Source organism: Lissotriton helveticus, chromosome 4_1 (genome assembly GCF_964261635.1).
Source record: "Lissotriton helveticus chromosome 4_1, aLisHel1.1, whole genome shotgun sequence".
In the NCBI taxonomy this organism is placed as follows: domain Eukaryota; kingdom Metazoa; phylum Chordata; class Amphibia; order Caudata; family Salamandridae; genus Lissotriton; species Lissotriton helveticus.
Genome location: NC_136063.1, coordinates 2,114,184,714 through 2,114,203,237, shown reverse-complemented (window position 1 = coordinate 2,114,203,237; position 18,524 = coordinate 2,114,184,714). Strand labels below are relative to the sequence as shown.

Sequence of the window (18,524 nt, the reverse complement as noted above, 5' to 3'; positions counted from 1 at the left end):
TTTCGGTGCGGCCTTGATGCAGCTGTAGGTCCGTCCGGGGTTGAGGTTGTGCAGTGTGCTGGCATCGTAGCGGTCATCATGGCGGGCGCAGGGGCCAGGGGTTCTGGCACAGGACGCGGTCCAGGCGCCGACGGGCAAAGACTGGCCTGCCTTAGGCACGCCTTTGGCACGCCAGCGGCGCGGGCGCGCAACAGCCGCCACAGATGGATAGGTGGGAGGGAGGAGCAGCTGGCAGGTCGGAGGTGGGGGCATCGAATGGGCAGTCAGGGGGGTGGGGCCGAGGGGGACGCAGCGGCGGGACAGAAGCAAGGGCACAGAATCCCGGGGTCAACGGAGGGGACAGTAGGAGACAAAGGCACACAATCACGGGTGCAGTGAAGGGGAAAGAAGGAGAAAAAGGCACAGAATCACAGGCACAGCGAAGGGGACAGAACGAGAAAAAAAGGCACAGAATCACGGGGGCAGCGAAGGGGAGACAGACAACAGCAGTCACGGACATCAAGAGAGTGCAATACAAGGGAATGACAAATGACAAACAAACCTAACATTTCAACAGCCCGAAAACAGCGAGGGTTATAATTCTACATACATAATGGAGCTGGGGTCGCATTGGCTGTGAACTGGCCCTAGGTAAGCTATCATTTAAAGGGTGACTTCCATACAGTGCAGAGTAGAGTCAACGCCACTTGAGTGTGCGGAGACATACGTGTGCGTGTGCGCATTCATTCGTTCTCAACTTCTGGGAAAGTGAAAGTCCGAGAACCACGGACTGCACGAGGGGGGAGAGACACTGCGTGGCAGACAAGCGCAGGCATGCTAATTAAAAACAGATGGCCCCTGCATGCCACTGCTGGCTCCCGAGAGCAAAACACTCTGGGAGTAAACATTTCACAAGAAGCTGGGACCTCCACATGCTTTTGGCCAATTGCTTACTAAAGCCAGACGTAAAGGCCAATCACATGTGAGCACCACACGCACAAGCTTCTACACAAGCTGAAGTGATTCCAAGAGGTCGATTTCCTATGCAGCTCATGCGCGCTGCCATAGGCTTGACCTAAAAATGGAGTCACTACAGGCTCTGACCCAGTGAAGGAAATTATGGAGGAATGCCAGAATGACAGCCAGAGACAGGAACTTAAGGGCACTGAAGCCAAAGAGCTTGAGAAGGCACGTGAAGGTACTGATTGAGCGCATCTGAGAATGGAGTGATCTGGAGAAATTTAGGGAGGAATGATCAAAGAAAGGGAGGTCAAATGTGAGATGGAGAAGGGAAAAAATGGTGAGGTCCCAGACGAGATGGTGAAGGGATACATTTATGGGAAGTTCGGTGGGGGATAAGTGCACATACCATGATCAAGAGCTGACTTATTCCATTTTATAAATTTACTCCCTAAGTTAAGGAAAAACACTGATCAGTTGTACACTCAGATAAACAGGATTGTAACCATTTTTAATGTGTTGTGAGAACACTTGGACATGCTACTCAAAGTGATAGCTCCAAAAGATTTATGGGCAGAATGTAAGAGGGATTTAGACTGGCCGACCCAGGAACCCCCATGAGTAGCAAAGACAAATGCCCTATCTCCGATAGAGAGGAGTAAATATGACACAGCCATTGCCCACCTTAAAACAAAGGTTCCCCAAAGAGAGATGGATTGACACAAGATATTCAAAAACCAACAGAAGCCCAAGGAATCCAATCAGTCCATGTTAATTTTGAGCTATTAATGTAGGTATACAGGGAACACAGCAGCATGAATTGCCCCTATGGAGAGACCATGGGAGGATTTATTGCAAACTTTGTGCATGGTCTCTGATCCGCGATCAGTTCTCAGATAATACAGGGTGTACTCTGCTAGCAGTTGATGCCTTTAGATGAGATCTTACACTACGCCAAACATTGCAGTGATACTTTATAGGCTAAGCGAAAGAGTTTGAAAGAGCGATTCATGGTTGTGCAAACCAAGTTGGCACAGAATGGGGGTGTGAGAGAGGTGGGTGGGACTGATGCAGGATTTGGATTTGATGCAAGCAAGGGATTCAACAGGAAAGAGGATTCCATGCCCTATGAAAGCAATGTGCAAGGGAGAGGGCGTGGGAATGTGAATGGTACGAACATTGGTGCTCTAAATATAGTTACCCCGTGGCATATTTGCATTAAGGTTGGTAGGAAGAGGGAGTGTTAATTAAATCCTGGACAGATGGATACTGATGTCATACTGATGATACAAGTGTTAACCCCATGGCTCAGGAGGGAATCTCTCCAATGCCCAAACCACTGATGAATCACAGATTTTTCAAGCCAGGGTTTCCCCAAGCTCCTGCATTGCCCATGCAGATCAGAAAGACTTGTTGCCAGTCCAGTTTCAGAACTCAAGAAATTCAGTTTCCAAATCATGCTCCACATATCCCCATTATGTTCAAGAGAATAATTGGATTTGAACAGGCCCAATAAGGGGCCAAGGGGGGCAGAGAATTGCATACTTGGCGCAGTTCTGGAAGTAAGTCAGAGTGACCTCTGTGAGTAGGGAGAAGTCACTAGTCACCCAAGGCTGTTTCTGATTGCCACTGGTTTCACTCATTCAACTGTGTGGACAGTTGAGGTCCCGAACCTACCTCTCTCAGGAAAAGAGGTCCAGGTTGTAAGCATTTCAAATCAGCAGTGCACCGATTTAGTTTCAGCCCCTGTCCCAGTGAAGACAGTGTCTATACGATGATGTAGAACCTGTTAACATGAAAACTAAATATCCAAGACATGAGTATCATAAATATACATTCATCTAAACTAACTTCTTTGCATAAGTAGGAAGGCTACCTCAAGCTTTGTCATTAAGCATTCTCTATTGAAGACGAGCTATAATTTCTACTTGATTCTTTTGCCACTGCAAAGTAATTAACATGCATTGATATCCTGTGCTTTCTTACTTGAAAACTTTTTCAGATATTGTTTAAACTATGAAGTCTTTGCTTAACTCATAGGTACATATCGTGAAAACAAATTTCTGACTTTGGAGTCCATGTTGTTCCATAACAGGATACTCTCAAGTGTAAGCAACAATTCTACAGTCTTTAAGTAAGTTTCAAACTGAAAGTTCATATTAATTCACTAGTCTCTGTATTCCCAATGTCCTTCAAAATAAATTTCACAGGAAAGTTCTTGCAAAGGAAATCCTAGATTCGCATAACAAGGTCTGGGCTGGAACAACATAGTATCACAATTGCAACAGAAAGATGCTGTGGAGAACAATAAAAGTTATACCCAGACATCCAAGACACATCTCCAAACTAACTGAGAGTTCATGGCCTGCTGGGAAGATTGGTTTGTTCCTAAGACACTGTCACATCATGTTTTTTCCTCTTGCATATAAAGCCTCTCTCCAGACAAGGCAGACAATCTGTAAGGACTGCCAGCCTTTCCTACACTGAGACTCAGTGCAAACAGGTTTGAAGTACCTCCACATGTTTCCTGTCAGTGCACAGTTGCCACACAATCCCAAAACGCATTATAGAAAGGAGTCTACATGTGAATATAGTTTGTTTTGATTAGACAAATAGTGGCGTGAATTGACTATGATAACTGTGATATAATTAGGGATGGATGATAAATTCTGATCCACCGGCAAAGTTGGCAGAGTTTGGGCTAAATTCCACCAACCACCATGTTGCGTAGTGTTTTTTTGCACGTGGTTTGCCAACGGTAAGTTGGCGAGAGAGATTTGGTATTCCCTAGTGTGGTTTTTGGCGCATGATTTTCGGTCACTAGGAGGGCACCTGGCAAGGTTTTCCAAATGCGGGCTGTCATGACTGTTAATGGTAAGAAAGCTGCAGCTCAAGTAGAAAATCTATTTAGGCGGCAGTAAAATCAACTTGAGAAGCAGCACCCTCTGACGTGCTGCGTGGTTCCGTTCGTGGTGATAATCCAGCATGGAACAAGCTCCCGGGCACGAAAAATTAGAGCCCATTCACAAAAGTCCGCAGTGCAGTTTTCATGTAACTCTGTGGAATTCCACAGAATGAAACTCCGTAAGTTCCTCCTACGCTTAAATATAATGCAGCCACTACAGTCTCCTCTTTCTGTTAATTTAAGGAAATAATTAGGATTATCTACTTTTATTTAATTTAAAGTTTTATACAGTGTGTAGATGACTGTGGGGTATCAGATCGCTATACTCTATACATAGAATGTTTACTTGTACAAAAGTGTTTACAACGATTCTGTTACGGATATGTTTTCTACATTTTAAACATGTCTGCTAGGATTACTATCTATTTTTCTCCATTTCTGCGTTTCACCCACTTCTAGGTTGTTGCTGATTCAAAGTTTGTAAATTCTTTGAGGAGTAGCCTGTTTGCTATATCTGTCCAAAGATCCGTCTGTGTGTGGCTCCAAATCTATCTTTAGATAACACATTGTTTTGAGGTTCTCTTTAGTTACCAATTTTTTGTTGGGTTGGAGAGCTTCTTGGTACAGGAATTGTGCTTTTTATTTCTCATTAGTGTCTGGTTTACAACCCTTATATTATGTGATGAAGTTGTTGCAGTTTGGGGGAACTAAAGACAGCTATACTCTTATTTCATAGATGATCTGTTTCACTGTCAGTTTTACAATTTAACAATATCAATAAAGAGGCGTTGATGCGTTTTGGTGAGCTATATGTTTCTAAGCCACCTTCTTCAGGACTCTAAGTCTTAATGTCTCTCTAGCACAGTATCATCTATACCTTATATTAGAGCATTGGAATGTTGGGAGCTCCATTGCAGACAATGGAGTGCTCCCTGCTTCTACGGGCCGGTAAAGGCCCGCAGAGCAACATTCCAATGTTCTACAAAGGCTTCTCGAAGTTCGAGGGGATTTATATCCCCTCGAGCTTCGAGAACCGTTTGTTTAATTTGTTAGAACATTCTGCCCTCTAGTGGCAGAATGTTCTAATAGCCTTATAGCCCTTCATAGCAGGGCTATACCGGCTATTAAAGTCCAGCTGTTTCGTTGAAGTCCCTCGCCTTCTGCTCGGGCCTTTAACGATTCAGTGGGCCTTTAATAGCCGGTATAGCCCGCTACGGCGGGCTATAAGGCTATAATAGTGCTATTCCATCACAAAGAAATACATTTTCAATCGTATTTCCTACTTGGTATATAGAGTCTTCTTATTACTTGAGGTTGTTGATTCTTGAACTTAAAAGTTCACTGGCTTATCAAGTAATGTACTGCTAAAAATCCGCTATTTCTGTACTCATATCAATAATTCAAAAAGCGGGCCAATATGAACAAAGGTCACCAGGGTATGATAGCCCTCCAGTGATGGCATTTTTCTCGCAAGAGGCTAATCAGTGCTCCGCCTGATATAAAGAGGTTTCAAGTTTCCCTCAGTCATCAACAGTTGTCTCCTGGTACTTTTCACGGGATTCTTTTAGAAGATAAGTCCTCAGCGTGAAAGAACGACCGGTACCGCTCCGCAATAGGAAGATGGAACAGAGCAAAGCTCATCCTCCCTCTATTTTTTCTCCATTTAACTGAAGACAGTTAGGGGACATGCAAGTGGCAATTTTTCTCATGCAGATGGCAAATCGCTGTTTGACATTCTCAATGTCGTGCCCAAAGGAGATGACTAATTGGGTGTCAGCTGCATAAGAAAATATCTCAAAACCACAGGACTTTACTAAGTGGGCAAGGGGAGCTACATAGATGTTAAAGGGCGTGGGGATCAAAGAGGATCCCTGAGGATCCCCTTGCCCAGGGAAAGGGTTTTAGATTGAAAATTGCAGGAGTAGAGTGTAGAACCGAGTGTAGCAGAAAAAGTGCGGTACATTTTAAGGTAAGAAAGAAATACTGTTTGCCTAAAAAATACATCTTTACATAATTAACCTTTACAATAAACATCTATATATTGTTTGCAAACTTATAAAAACTAGTTAGCAAAATTACTTATAAAAGAAACATTTATAAAACGTAATCTACAGGGGTGAAAAAAAACTATGACTCATTGCTCATGGGTCCCTTAGGCCTGCTAAATCTGCTTAGCCGCTTAATTCAGAAATCAAGCCCTACCGCTAAAAGCCTGTTCTGACTAGTTGGCTATGCACAAGGCTGCCACTGTTTTGTCAATAGGACATATCAGAATGTATTCTCCTACACAAAATGTGTAGATGTGTGTACTGCTACAACTGTTACATTAATGAATATATGATGGTTGGGGAAGTACAGTTTTAATATTCACACACCAGAAGGTTTCTGTGACCAATCAGACACAGCAAACTCACAGCTTGCAGCATTGTAGGTTCATATCTCGAGAATTATTTAAATCCTGCCCAGCATAATTTTTTAGTGGTAGCAATTTCTTTAGGTAATATTTACTACTTAAGTACACAACAGGCTAAAACATACAACTCTTTAAACTGTTTTAAAATATCTGTGTTGCGTTACACAACAGGCTAAATCATACAACTCTTTAAACGGGTTTAAAATATCTGTGTTGCTTTGAGATTTGACAGATTTACTTTTTGTTGAGGTTATAATAGATCATTACTTCTCCTGAGGCTAAGACCATTCACATTAGGATACAGGGACGGGTTGACAGCTGTTAAAAGATTAATTCCCCTGGTAGAGAAGCATTTATCACAGTATTTTGTCAGTTCTGTTTACTAAATAGGTCTGCCTGGGACTTCTTATCAGCAGTAGAGGGTCTCGCAAGTTTATGTTGCATGGACAAGTGCAATGTCTTTTTTATCCTTGAGGGAAGATGGAGTGTTTCTATTGAGAACTTCTTTTATGTGTCTTTCCATTTGTGGCATCCCTCACTTCTGGCTCAACACAGAAGTTTCTAGAGAAGCTATGCAACAACAAAGTAAGTCTCAGTCCTTAGTTACCTCATTTTGGTGTACTGTCAATCAGATGAATAACTTAAAGGTATAACATTAAAAGACAATGTCAACCTGTATTTATTGAGTCAGTAAACAAGGCCTATGGCCATTTGGTTGGACGATGGGCATGGGTGCCAATAGTTAATGCAGAAACACAATCATATATCATTCTTCATTGTCCATTAAGCCATTTCAAGACATAAGCACTGACTTCAAGCTACTTACAGAGCAGCTGCACTGTGCACATTGATTGGACAGCTTGTTTTGAAAAAGACCTTCTCCTGCAAACGTTTCCCCATGATGGTAGGTGGTGCCATTATAGTCACAGGGCTTCCCAGAATGTTTACTGTTTATTGTAGAAACTGTATCTTCTGTAGAAATATAAAACAAAAAAGAAACATAGCACTATTTGAGAACAATTGTAATAATTCATATTAACATTGCAGTGTCTTGTGTAAAACATGTTAAAAAGTAAAGACTCTTGTGAGCAGGAAAATATTTACTTTCACTATATTATACATAATTCTATATATGTTGATCCTTTATTTCATACTTCACACTTTAAAAGAACCAAATAAAACATGATGATAGGGCAAGCATATGGGTTATATAGTTCAGATAATGTTATCATTCTTTTTATTATGAAATTCTTTTGAACTTTTCTGTAAGTATGTTCAGCGTCCACATGGCTTGCTCTCGTTCAGCTTTTTTAAAGCTGGAGTGAAAAATAAAATATAATCTGAATTGTTTTACAAATGATTAAATCAAGGCTGAAATGAAAACCAAATATACACAGAATTGTTTTAGAAAGGATTGACTTGAGTCTAGTAAAATATAGCTGTTGCAGGAGCTTAAAGCACTTGAAATTAGGACTAAAATACAATTATCTGATGATGGTCTATATCAAAAGTTATCCAACATAATTTAACCATACTTGACTAGTTATACTGAGTGGGACTATTTTCATATTACAGAAGCTAAGTGATTCACTTCACACAAAAAATAATCTAAATATTCATTTGACCCAACCTTACGCCAAAATATTTAATCATTATGAGTGAGCTGTGTTCTTTTTGTCTTCTATTGAATAAATAATCACCATGTTGAAATGCTTTCAAAAACATATTTACTCATTCTAAAGCAAGGTGCAATATCCCATGGGTAAAGATAATTTGAGCCACTGTAAACATGCTGTCAGAGCATGACCTTGCCTGGTAGTGTCAGTGCAGAGTGACACATCTTCAGCAGAACAACCTATTATGTGACACTGAGTGGGACGGATATGCCCAGACGTGGGTCCTGCGCTCTCAATGCCACTGGAGTCAAGCTATTCTGGCTGATATGGGGTGAAACCCTGAAACTGGTCCTAGGATGCTTGTTTCCAGTCCAGGGAGGACCTGGCCTGGCAGTTCAGGCTGGACTGTTCCCATTGGGCGCAGGGTCAAAACTGATTTGTATATGGCTGGGTTCAAACTGGAATGGCACGGGGGCAAAAAAACGATGGATTTAGGCCCAAATCTCTGTACTGGGGTGAAAGTATGACATTGTTCTGCATTCTGTCCATCAATTGCTGTTTTTGCATTTACCATTTTAGGATGGTATCTGCTGTGGTAGAATAATTTAATCTACCAAAAGTTAAGATATTTATTTGGCCACATTCCACAGCAATAACCAATGCAAGCTGGGAATGAGCATAGGTCAATACAAAATTGCACAATACCACTGCACTGGTTAGGTATTCTGGTCACTAGGACGGAAAAACAGTAGGGTTGTTTGGAGACCAGTGAGTGATTTTGGTTGGAAATGAATACCTGGGAAAAGAGGCTGAGTGGGATAAATAACAAATGAACAGACTGACTAACCAAGGAACATGTGTTTGATTCTGTTAAGACCATGGAGTTAAGGATATTCCATTTCCAAAGAAAGCTGGTGGCACCATTAACTGAAGAAGCTATCTGTAGTGAACAATCCAGCAATATAAAAGGCATTTCAACAATGGAACAGAGTTGCAAGTAATATACGTTAAAATTGAAAAGAAGGTAAGTGTTGAGGTAGATTACAATTGAGAACACCTTAATATTGCAGATACATCTGATCCAAACATGGAAGATATTTTAAATGAATGGCAGAATGACATGCTCCAAAAATTCTTTATGTCTGGATTAAAATCATTGAAGATCCTCCATTAGATCAATGCTCTAAGAAACAGAATATGCACTATTTATCTAATAATCAACAGCTTATTGAAATCATGAGAGAAGATCTTGACCTGGTAGCTAGCTGACATACATTACATCTATAATATCAGGAACATACCTTCTTTATGCAACATCATCAATCATTTTCCAGAATGCAATATTTGGTTAGAAGAAAATTATTAACTCATTTACAAGCTCAGGATAATGCGTGAACCGTGTGAGACCATCTAAGTATGTCACTGACTCTATCATGCTCCAGTAAAATTCATCAGTACTGAAGTTAGACTGCTGATAATGAACATTTCAAATACAGAGAATTAATAGACCTCACACTGCATACAAATAAAGAATGTCTAATAATACATGTTTGATCTGCAAACGTATTCGCCATCTAGGATACTTTACAGGCATGTGCATGGGGTGAATCACAAACTGACAATGAAACAGCAGCCACAAGAAGAATAGATAGAAACTTATGCAATATAAATAAATGACAGAACATGAAAATTGAGCTCAGTAGGCCTTGCTGGTTAGTATCAAGGCCTACACTGGAACTGGAATACTTCTTGCACATCTCTAGAGCTGGGCCAAAGTAAAGGAACATTTGTAAAGAAAAAACTCAGTGTAATAAAACGGTTATGAGATACAGGGCCTTGAGTTGCTATGAGTGGTCCTCTTGGTAATGGGGATATCTTTCCCTGGAATAATGACATCCCATTACATTACGTTTTGGTCTCTCTATATCAATGATGCACATATAGTCACTATATGGAAATATTTGAGATCCCATTGAAACGTATTTGGTACCAGAATCTTTAGGATGCTTGCGTTATGAAAGAAACCAACAAATCACGCATTTGTTGAATCATATTCATAGGAAGTTCCACGGCGGCTTGGCAAGCAGTGTTGAATTTATTGCTATAAGTTGAAGCTGCTTAGGGTGTACCATAAAAAGCATTGATTCTAGTTAAATATGTTTGTGTAGAAATACAGCTATGCATCTTATATAAATTGGGAAATTAAGACTCCAAGGAAGTTCACAAACTCGTCCAATTATATCAGGAAACGCTATGTATGCCACCTACATATCTTTTAAGGCACAGGGAGGAAAATAATGTATGGGGAATTAGGTGAATTATTAGGTGAATTGACTGTCATTTGTGTTGATGTTTTATTAAAAGGTAAAATATTTTCACGCAAAAAACAGAAAGAAGTATGCGAGGTCCTTTGACCAATAAGACAATTGCCCTCTATGTTGCTTTTTCCGAGTGCAGACAGTCTTCGGCTGTTGATACTGTAAAGTTTGGGCCACATGCACTAAGAATTGATTCACAAAAAGTGGTTACACATCAACTTTTTGAAAATCAATGCTGATGGTGTGAACCAACCAATGTACTAATAGGTTGGTTCACAAAATCACAATACGGAGCGGGTCGCAATTTTGACACACCTCATCAATATTCATGTAGTAGATCACGACTCACTACACTAGGATGCCTTCACAGATATGTTGGTCTAATAGGGTCAGACCAAACAAGCACAATAAAGTACCTGGGTCTAACAGCTAGAATAAAGATGCAATATTGAAAAAATCACTGACAGACAAAAAAAGAAGGACAGAAGGAAGAAAGAATGAATTCTTTAGGATGTGACCCTTCACTCACCCTGAGGTGGCATGCTTCTTCATAGGGTTCCTTCTCACAACACAACAGCGTGTTGTGATGTGGTCCACAGTTCCTACAATTGGAGGAACTCTTGGATGTTTTAGCCTACCTTATGAGAGTTTGAGCAGAGTGCAAAAGTGAGAAGTGATGAAAATAAAACTATCGCCTAGTCAGACCCTCCAATTTTATTCTGTCTACCAGGGACAGGATTAAAACCAATGGTGTGGGACAGGGAAGGAACCTGTACCCTTACACTAAGAAATGGTTAACAGGTTTCTAGTCTCAAATTGCCAAAAAGCAGGTGCAATGGGCATTCATCAGGACCTATTTTAGTCACTCTGCTACAAAGTGCTTAAATAATATATGATACCATAAAGATACTGATACAGATGGTGGTCACCGAAACGTAGGTTTAGCTTCACCTCTCGATGTGCCTGTGAAAAAAAAAATAACAGTCAGAGCATCATTTCTTCAATGATGTCAGATTGACATATGCGTAGCATACCGTAAAAGTCTACACATGCCTCCAGTGCCCCCCAAAACACAGTGAAAATCATGCTCCCTGTGTATATATCAAAAGATGAATATGTGACTCAACAGCTAGTAAATTCTTACCCACTGTTGTCAGGTATACTGCCTCCACTTGAGGACACCCTGGCAAAGGACTCAGGGCTTTCGCTACAGAACCCACACCAAAATCATCAAAAACACATTTCTTGTGTTATTAACAAGTAACAGACCTACCCAGATGAAACCACCAAAATAGAAATGCCCTTTAGAGGGCACAGACTTTTAGAGTCCCTTACAAAGCCCTGTTGGAATTGTGGTTTTATCTTAGATCATGTCATCAAATTCACTAGAATGTCTCCTTAAATCATGAAGTGTGAGGGCTGTAATGGGGTATCTGATGCCCCTTTTCCTGGTATACAACAATCCTGACATTATTAACAATTGACCATCATAGTAGGAAAAACATTCTGGAATTCTTCCCTAAAATCAGCAGGGACCATATCTAGCATGTCCGGCTAGAAACACAGCCCTCAATTAATTAAATGGAATCAACAGGCGCATGAAAAAGGCAGTCGCTCAATCTGCAGATGGAACCAGAAACCACTGTTCTGGCCATCTCATTTAATATGCCTATTGAACCTCAGAACAAAGTGGGAAGAAGTAGGGAAGTGGACTGTTAGATCTGACAGCCTTAGGGTGGTCTCCCCCCCGACTGTTTGCCTACCTCCTCCATTTTTCTGATCTTGTTTTTGATGGCTTTAGGACTCTGAGCATGTTACCACTGCTAGCTAGTGCTAAAGTGCATGTCCTCTCTCCCTAAACATGGTAATATTGTCTCATGCCCAATTGGTATATTTAATTTACTTATAAGACCCTAGTAAAATGCACTACACGTGCCCAGAGCATGTCCATTAAATGCTACTAGGGGGCCTGCAGGTCTGATTGTGCCACCCACATAAGTAGTCCTTTAACCATGTCTCAGGCCTGCCACTACAGAGCCTGTGTGTGCAGTTTTACACAGCCATGTCGACCCGGCACGTAAAACCTATTTCCAGGTCTAAACCTTCCTTTTTAATAGATATAAGTTACCCCTAAGGTAGGCCCTGGACAGCACTAAGAGAAGGGTGAAGTGTATTTAAAAGTTGGAAACCTATTTTAAGTTGTACTTCTCCTGGAAGTAAAAACTATCTGTCCCATAGGTTAGCATTGGACTTGCCTTACTACATCTAAGTGTAATTTCCAATTGGGAAAAGATAGAAATGTTGTGTTTGGTGTCTGTGGGCTCACAATTTAAAATCACAACTTGTAATGAAGTTGGGTTTGAAATTGTAAGTCTGAAAATGCCACTTTTGGTAAGTTGGCATTTCCTACTTTAACCATCCTGTGCCTCTGCCTGTCTCTGAATACACTTCTAGGGTGGGTGACAGTTGGGCTTTGAGCATTCACAGGACCCTACGATCAGCCCAGCTCTCCTACGCCGTGGTCCCCCGCACCAGAAAGACCAGATCGGGAGGCCGCTCCTTCTCCTTCCTCGCGGCTAAAGCATGGAACGCCCTTCCGCTCCACCTCAGACAGACATCGCTCCCCATCTTCGCAAGAAACCTCAAAACCTGGCTCTTCGACAGAACCCCTCCTTGATGGTGGAACCTGCACCCCCCACCCCTAGCGCCTTGAGACCCTTACGGGTGAGTAGTCGCGCTTTAACAAAGCCCTGATTGATAACAAACCCCTGATTCCCTCTATCCAGCCACAACAAAGGGAGCGCAAGTGGTTATGATGGGCCATTCACATCCTGATGGCCCATAACTTGGCTGATGGGTCTTCCTGAACTAGATGGGAGGGAGGAGCTTACACTTGCACCTGAATAGGTCTGTGCCTGTCCTCACACAAAGAGCTGCAAACTCACCTGTACTGAGTCTGGAGCCAGGGCAGGAAGGGCAGCAACATTGTGCTTTCACAGCTTTTCTTTGAAGTCTCCTCCCCTTCAAAGGCACAACTGGGTATAAGTACTGGACCCCTGACACCACAAACTCAGTACACCTCTGGCTACTCTGCCATGAAGAAGAATGGCTGTGCTGCTGAAAGGACTACCACTCTCCTAGACTACTGCTTTGCTGAACTCTCCCTTATTGTGCACTTGCCTTGCTGAGCTGCGCTGCTGCTTGCTGTTCCACTGCCTAAGTGAGAAGGTCTGGATCTGCATCTGTTGAACCCAGAGTGACTACAAGGGCTTGCTGGCTTGCCTTCTGTTGCCTAAGTCTCAGGGACACAAAAGACTTAGAACTCTCCGTTTCTAACCCTTGGGCTCAACTCCTGGTGAATCTGTCCTGCCAAGAGGCGGAACCTTGGACGTGAATCTAGGGGTCTGCTGCAGGGTTATTGACGTATTGCCTACTGTTGCTGGAATCGGATCAGCGCATCGCACCGGAGCCACTGCATTGCACTCAGACCAGCCGCACACCGGGACCTATGTTTCGCATAAGACCCTTGGGGTATCACTGTTGCTGCACTGGGGATCACTGACACACCACCGAAGCATTCCTCGGGTGCACCCCACCTCTGTCGTAGCAAACCTAAGATCAAGGTATTTTTGTTCAGGGGCCTAAGGGGCCCCTATATCTAGCCTGCAGTCGGCCTGAACTCTTGGCTTTGTCCTGGTCTGGCATAACCAGTTAACCTCTAAGAGCTATATACTTCTAAGTGCTACCTTGACATTTATTCCTTCCTTCAAAATTCATATCTCGACTACTACTGGATGGAATTTTGTCATTTTGATCTTCTGTTATTTACAAAAATCATAATATATTTTTCTAACATGCTGTGGAGTTTTTTGTGGTGTTTTCACTGTTTTACTGTGTACGTGTTGCACAAATATTTTACACATTGCATCTTAAGTTAAGCCTACCTGCTCTGTGCCATGCTATCCGAGGGTGAGCACAGGATACTTTAGGTTGTGTAGTGACTTACCATGACTAGGGTTGTGGCTCCTGCTTGGACAGGGTGCATACTCTTCCAATCAGAAACCCCATTTTCAACATTGACCATAGCACTCGCAAATTTGCAGCACCTGATTCATGTTCTTTTCCTGGTGGGAGGAAACGACTGAGCAGCCATTTCCACCTCTTCCGTCAGTAGACCACCATGTCTGTGATCGCATTTTAATAAAGTATATATATTTGTAATTCTGCCTGTTTTCTTTAAAGTAAACTGGTCTGCGTTTAAGAAAAATAATTACTTTTTTAGAAAAAAGTTTGTTTATGAGTTGATAGTGGTCCCATCTGCCTCTGCCCACTCCCAAACAAACTTTTTTTGGCTTCGCAAAGGGGAAAGGGTTGCAAGTGGGTTACCACCTCCTTTGAGGAGTAACCTATCAATGGTTCGCAAGGGAAACTGTCATCCCCCAAAATATGGTTTGCAACCATAATTGCAGCCGCAAAAAGAATGATACTTAGAATTCCAAATCACTATTTGGAAGGAGTGGCCTAACAAGGCTTCTTCCAAATTGAGATTCAGAAAGCATTTTTGAACCCATTTTGCGATTCGTTAACTTATTATGGAATCACAAAACGGCCTTAGTATATAGTAAAAAGCAATTTTGCATTATCAAACATAGTGATTTAGTGAATAACAGTTTTTTTTTTAAACTCTTTTTATTATATATAAAGAAAACAAACAAACAAGGCAAAAGAGCAATACAGTGCAGGTGCATTTCCGAGCCGGAAAGAAAAAGGCAATGACATCATAATGCAAGTCAATTAACGAGAATAAGAGGGGGGGCATAATCGGGGGAAAAGACTCAAGATTTTAAAACAAGAAAATTAGAACAAATCATGGAATGTCGGATCAGGGAGAGTGTGGGACATCGGGGACTTCAGGAAGGGGTGGTGTGCATATATCTCCTCTGTAGGAGTTCCATTGACTCCAAATTTTACCCCATTTTTTGGGCCTACCTCGCGCCACATATACCGTCTTCTCCCGAAACATGCACCAATCCATGTTCTCCTTCCATACCAAGACCGTTGGCGGGCGGTGAGCGCCCCACAACTGTGCAATGTCTCATTTGGCAATCATGTTGGCCAGGGTCGCCCATCGCGTCTGAGCCACGTCATAGTCATTCGGTTCCCACACATTCAGCAAACACCGCCTAGCTTCCGGTAGCATCTCGACTCCCGTGACCTCTTTCATGACCGCATGCACTCTATTCCAAAATGCAGCAACCTCCGGACATTCCCAAATTATGTGAAGGAAAGTGGCATGTTGACCACAACCACGGACGCATAACCCATCCACAGAATAACCCATTCGAATCAGTCGCGGGCCAGTCACATAAACACGGTGCAAGATCTTGAGCTGAACTAGTCGAAGACGGGCCGGTATCGCTGCCTCCTTGGGTGAGGAAATCGCGGATTGCCAGTCCTCATCATCTAATATTAAGTCGTCTCTGGTCCAGACCTCTCTTAAATGCGTTAACAGGTCCGACCGATCATTAATTAATTTCTTATAGATCAAAGAAATCGTGCTATCGGGCACATATCCGTCAAGTATTCGATCCTCCAACGGGGAAGATTCCGGAATAACAGTCCCAACGGGGAAAGCAGAGCCCAACGCATGACGAATCTGTAAGTAACGAAAAAATTCCCGATCACTCAACTCATATTCCGCCTTCAAGGCCTCGAAAGTTTTGTTCCTATCCTTAACCCAGAGATCACCCACTCTACTGATACCAATCATATCCCATTTCTCAAAGCCTTTCGTCCTCCACAAACTTCCCAACTTGCAAGAATCATATAAAGGGGTCGCTCGGTTAGTCTATCGCTCCACCCCATTGCCGCATTTACACAATACCACACCTGCACCGCGATCTTGGTAGGTCCGGTAAGCGTCCGGATCGTCGATCTAGAATATAGCGCCCTGTTATAATTCCCACCCGGTAACAGCCACCTATCCATCTCAAATGCGGGATCTAAACCCGGACCATACATACCGTGATTGATTGCACTCAGTTGAGAGGCCCAGTAGTAGCGCCTGATATCAGGAAGAGCAATACCGTCGTCAAACCAGGGAAGCGTAAGTTTGGGGAGGGCGATACGGGAACGCCCATCCCAAATCAGCTGTCTTTGTAAACTCTCCACTTCCCGGAAGTATTTTGCCGGAATTGCGTCAAACGTATTCTGGAGCGCGTATAAAAAACACGGTGAAGACATAATTTTGACAAGGGTCGCTCGCCCAAGGGGGGACAAAGGAAGGCCGCGCCAGCCCACCACGTCGGAACGTAATCGTTGCAGCAGAAGGGAGTAAATTAATATCATATCTGGCCACGGGGTCCAAAGTGATAAAAATTCCCAAATATTTGAAACCCGCTTGTGTAACCTGTATGGACAACCACGCGGCAATGCAGGGGCGCCACCCGCGAGTACGTATATACAGGACTTGGACCAGTTAATCACGAGGCCAGAATTGCGTCCGAATGAAGTCAGCACATCAAACAGCACGGTTAACGATTTTTGGGGCGAAGTGAGGTATAACAAAATATCATCCGCATACAGCGATATGCGATCCTCAAATTCAGGGGTCCACTGTATACCTCTCATCGATGGTTCCCAGCGCAACCATGCAGCCAGAGGCTCCTGGGCAAGAGCAAAGAGAAGCGGAGACAACGGACAGCCTTGTCGAGTACCCCTTCCCAGAGCAAAGGGACTGGATGCTCGACCATTGACCATCACCTGCGCCAACGGTGCCTCATAGAGAAGTTTCACCCAGCCAATAAAGCCAGGACCAAAGCCGAATTTCGCAAGAGAGGCCCACAAATACGACCATTTCACAGTGTCAAAAGCCATCGTGGCATCAAGGGAGACAAAGATGGCGACTCCCGAAGATATGGGGCTCTCGCGAGGGCGCCGTGTAAGCGTTTCAAATTCAGTGCTGTATTGCGGCGTGGGATGAATCCGAACTGGTCCGGGTGAATCAAGTCGCCAATCACATTGATAAGACGGTTTGCTAGTACCTTAGCGAGGATCTTTGGCTCCGCATTAAGAAGCGATATGAGTCTGTAGGACGTACAACAAGCCTGTGGTTTCCCTCTTTGTGAATCACTACTATCGATGCAAGACGTTGATCGTAAGGAAGGGAGCCAGTATCCCTCGATTCCAAGAACATATCGCGGAGATATGGTGCAATCCTATCTGGACGCAGCTTATATAACTCAATAGGGAGACCATTGGGACCCGTAGCCTTCCCCGATCGAAGAGAGCGTACGGCAAGTACTATCTCATCCACTGAAAGTGGCGCATCCAGCAACTCCCTATCTGAGTCCGATAGGCACGGCAGTGAAATATCCATCAATAACTGATGGGAGTCTACTTCCGGCCTATCAGACACTGGAGAATAAACCTCCCGAAAATGATCAGCGAAGCACTCAACTATCTCAACCGGGTCAGTCACACGCATTCCATCCGGCCTCTCAATCATCGGAACCACACGACTCGCTCTTTCCTTTCTATCCAACCAAGCAATCAATTTCCCAGCCTTATCCCCCACATCATACAGCCTCCCCTGTCGCTCCCTACTCATGAGTTTAGCAGCATCAGTCACCAGGGCCCTATAATCAGACTGTTTGAGACCGAGGACATGACGTTTATCACGGGTGACCCCCAACTCCAACTCTCCTTCCAGCTCAGTAATATCAGCCTCAAGTCGGACCACGGCCTCGTTCCTGCTCTTCTTAGCACCAGCGATCAATGATAAGGCATGTCCACGAACAACCGTCTTAAACGCTTCCCACAAGGAAACAGAAGAAGACACCGATCCCTCATTCTCAAGAAAGTAGTGATCAAGGGATTTAACAAGTTCAGCACGGGTCTTAGGGTTGTGGAGATACCAGGGGTTAATCGGAGCCACTCGACCCCCAGTGCCCGAATTAGTGTCCATATGAAGCCATACGGGAGAGTGGTCCGAAATTCCCCTAGCTAAGTGTCTGATCTCCTTAATCAATGAGGCCTGTGCTGCCGGCATCAAGACATAGTCCAACCTGGACAGGCTACCATGGACACCCGAGTGGAAGGTAAACTGTGTCCGACCCGGATGCATCACCCGCCAACAATCAATCAAGCCCAGCGTTTCCAGAAATCCACTCAACCATTATTGTGACCTTGCAAGATCCCGGGGGGGGATGGCGGTCCTCTAAACCAGAAACAACGTAATTCAATCAATCAATCAATCAGGTCATTTGTAGAGCGCACTACTCACCCGTAGGGTCTCAAGGCGCTGGGAGGGGGGGGGGTGCCGCTACTGCTCG

General features: G+C 43.4%; 1 protein-coding gene across 1 annotated transcript in view; it reads right to left on the bottom strand.

The window, feature by feature from the left end:
• CHRDL1 (chordin like 1) overlaps positions 1 to 18,524 on the bottom strand; it is a 665,356-nt gene that overhangs the window by 205,130 nt on the left and 441,702 nt on the right. Inside the window, exon 4 of the mRNA XM_078688799.1 lies at positions 7,084 to 7,229. Coding sequence (XP_078544925.1) covers positions 7,084 to 7,229 — 146 coding nt within the window. The remainder of the gene's footprint in view (positions 1 to 7,083; positions 7,230 to 18,524) is intronic.